Raw genomic sequence first — 3,221 nt, 5'->3', positions numbered from 1 at the left:
GGAAAGAGACGAGAGTGGAAAGGAAGTAAAAAGAGAGTAGAAGCACGGGGAATTCGTTCAGCAAAGAAGAAGACAGAGAAAGAAGAATAGCCAGCAGCGCAAGTGCTGCTGCGGCAGCTCCGCTGCCGCCTCTCAAAAAAAAGGGAAAGAAAGAAGTTTGCTGAATCCCAACGCAGTCTTCGGGTTGGACTAAAACCAGCATCTTCAGAAAAGGGGAAGAGAAGAGAAGAAGAAACCACTGCAGCACACAATACAAGCCCTTTCTATTCGTAGAAACAAGGCACGGAGAGGTAGGAAGCTCACCAAAGAAAAGCTTACATCTTGCTCTTAATCAGTAAGGGTATGGGTTAGCTTCAAGCAAAGCCAAGTGTTTTGTGATCCAGAACTGAAGAAGTTTTTTACAAGGGTGGGAGAGGAAGAAGAATAGATCGCTCTAATCTTGCTATGGAATATTTGATGCTGCAAGCGGATAAGAAGGCTGCGGAATCATCTCATCGGAGGGCAGTATGGCAGGATTCTCTTTAGGTGGGGGGGGGGGGGCCCGCCCCCCACCACAGGCAGGGCGGTGGCAGCGGTGGAGACGAAACCCAAATCCCACCCGAAAGCCTCTTCCTTTACACTACCGCCGCCACCGGTGCCGGCCCAAGCACCAGCGGAGCTCACCGCGGCTTCGAACTATGGCAACATCACCAGCGACAGCAACAACAACACCACCTTTACTCCGCTGCATCGGGTTCTCTCCTCGCCTTCGGTGGCAGCGATGATCCCCCCATCGGTCAGGGCCCCACCCGAAATGCCCCTAGAAGCAGTGGCGGCGGGATGAGCTGCCAAGACTGCGGAAATCAAGCCAAAAAAGACTGCATACACATGCGTTGCCGAACTTGCTGCAAAAGCCGCGGTTTTCACTGCCCAACACACGTTAAAAGCACCCCCGCTGCCAAACGCCGCGAACGACAGCAGCAACTTGCAGCTGCCGCCGCTCTTCACCAGCAGCAACGCCAACCCTCTCCTTCCCATCATCGCGCTGCTGCCTCAACTTCCGCCGCCGGTGAAACATCCAAACGGCCAAGGGATCTCTCTGTTCGCCTTCCCACCATCATTGCGACCTCCACTTCAGGTCCCGTTCATTTCCTTCCCTTTTCAATTATTTACTTTCTCCATCCACTTATTTTTTTGTACCTTCATATCCTCAGGGGGGACGGAGGGAGCTCTGAGCTTTCCGGCGGAGGTGAGTTCTCCGGCGGTTTTCCGGTGCGTCAGGGTGAGCCCAATGGACGAAGCAGAGGACCAGTTCGCTTATCAAACGGCTGTGAACATCGGCGGCCATCTCTTCAAAGGCATTCTCTACGACCAAGGCCCCGAGTCATCATCCACGTCAACGCAGTACCAACATCTACCACACGTCGGAGAGTCCTCTTCGGCAGGCGCCGCCGGCCGGGGGCCGCCGGCCGCCGCCGGCTTACTGTCAGATCCTTCTTCTCTCTACCCGGCTCCTCTCAATGCCTTCATGGCGGGAACACAATTCTTCCCCCATCACCCGAGACCTTAATTCTACCTATAAATTAATGAGTGTAGTAAGTAACGTTAATTAAAAAGTGGAGGGTTGATCTGATCGTCTCTCCGCATGCATTCATAATTGGATCTAATTAGATTTTTAGTATTCTCATTTCTAATCCTCAGTCTTCTTCCAATTCTAACGTATTAATTTTTCCTTCTCATGCATGGCATTTTTATGAGTTCAGAATCTCAAAAGGAAGAACAAGACCCTTCCATCGATCCATCTTCCATTTTACTTGCTACTGTGCTTTCTGTTCTTAGTCTTAATATTTATATGGTTCTATCGTATTCATTCACGCCAAACTATATAATTATAAATATATACACTTTAGAATTTTTTGTGTCGCTAAATGCTGTAGTGTGATTGATGGATTTGACCCTGGGGCTCCAAATATGTTGAAATGATCAGCTACTTCGTCACTGGAGTGAAGTGTAAGTTTCCATTACCAGCTTAAAATCCGGGGATAATTGGAGAGAATCTACATGTAAGGTTCATGTTCTCTCTTCCTCTCTCTCTCTCTCTCTCTAACCTTACATTCTCTACAAGGACAATGATGAGAGTATGCAATATATATTATATTATATTCTTATCAATGAATGATATATCATCTCACCCATGCTTTGCTTCGCAAATTTCGTACTCTGAAAACCTTAGATTTCTAAATCGATTTCAGAAATAGAGATTGTGTTAACGTGCTACGCCAGTAGAATGCATACTATTTAGAGTAGATTTGTGATAATTTTTTTTTTAATTTATCTTAAATGCATCTTATTTGCTTTATTTTACCCTTTTTCATAATTTTCATGCATTTTTCGAATGTCACCTTGATGCAATTTCCGGAGTTTATATTGCTCCTCTCTATCTCAAGTGAAGCGACATATTCCTGAATAAAAGCCAATTGTCATATTTTAAATAGTCCCAAAAAGTAAAATTACAAAATTTTTGTAAAAATAATATTTTGATTTAACCCCAGAAATGTCACATTTTTAAGATGCCCTACAATTAAAATTAGCGAAGTTGACTAAATTAATAATGATAATTTTTCAACTGCCAACTGATCTAATTTTACTTTGCATTTCGGTTTTAGCTGACCGTTTTTTTTTAAATTTATACTGTAGATATATACCTTCATCTTTTATGTTAAAGAGTAGGGTATCTTGTAAAGGCTGTTGTGTCTAGAGTTGTAGTCTTTGAAGTCAGATAGAGAGAGAATTCACATTACAAGCATTATAAGCTATAATTAATAGTATTATTAAAAAGCATATTCTTGATCATGTGCATAAATGTATTCTTTATTTAAATGTTTGTTATTTAGAATCTTTTTGAAGAATGACTATACAATAACTGTTTATCCATATGTCTACAAATGTAACAAATATGTCTTTTAGTTAAACATTTAATAGTCACATTTCTTGAAAAGTATGATTATAAAATTAAAGCTTTTGTCATAATTATGAAGAACATTGAACTAAATTTTGTTCATATTTTATATTAATCTTAAGCATGTTTGATTATAACTCAGACTTATCGTCTTGTCCACAGCTGTCTTATTTCCTAACAACAGGAACAACATTTTTTTTGTTTGGTTTGGTCGGATTTAATTAGTTAATTGATTACTACGTACATCCACAAAATGACACTTAATTGCAATTAAAAATGTTTG

The 3,221-nt window shown here is 41.8% G+C and overlaps 1 protein-coding gene across 1 annotated transcript in view; it reads left to right on the top strand.

Annotated features, from left to right (window-relative positions):
* LOC110027055 (protein SHORT INTERNODES-like) overlaps positions 1-1,435 on the top strand; it is a gene marked incomplete at its 3' end in the record, with an annotated part of 10,656 nt that extends 9,221 nt beyond the window's left edge. The window contains 2 exon segments of the mRNA XM_020728326.1: positions 526-1,117; positions 1,194-1,435. Of these exon segments, the coding sequence (XP_020583985.1) occupies positions 526-1,117; positions 1,194-1,435 (834 nt within the window).
* Between the last annotated feature and the right edge of the window lie 1,786 nt (positions 1,436-3,221).

The sequence above is a fragment of the Phalaenopsis equestris genome, unplaced genomic scaffold (genome assembly GCF_001263595.1).
Source record: "Phalaenopsis equestris unplaced genomic scaffold, ASM126359v1 Scaffold000413, whole genome shotgun sequence".
In the NCBI taxonomy this organism is placed as follows: Eukaryota; Viridiplantae; Streptophyta; class Magnoliopsida; order Asparagales; family Orchidaceae; genus Phalaenopsis; species Phalaenopsis equestris.
The sequence above is the reverse complement of the archived record's forward strand: the minus strand, read 5'-3'. Positions and strand labels throughout refer to the sequence as shown.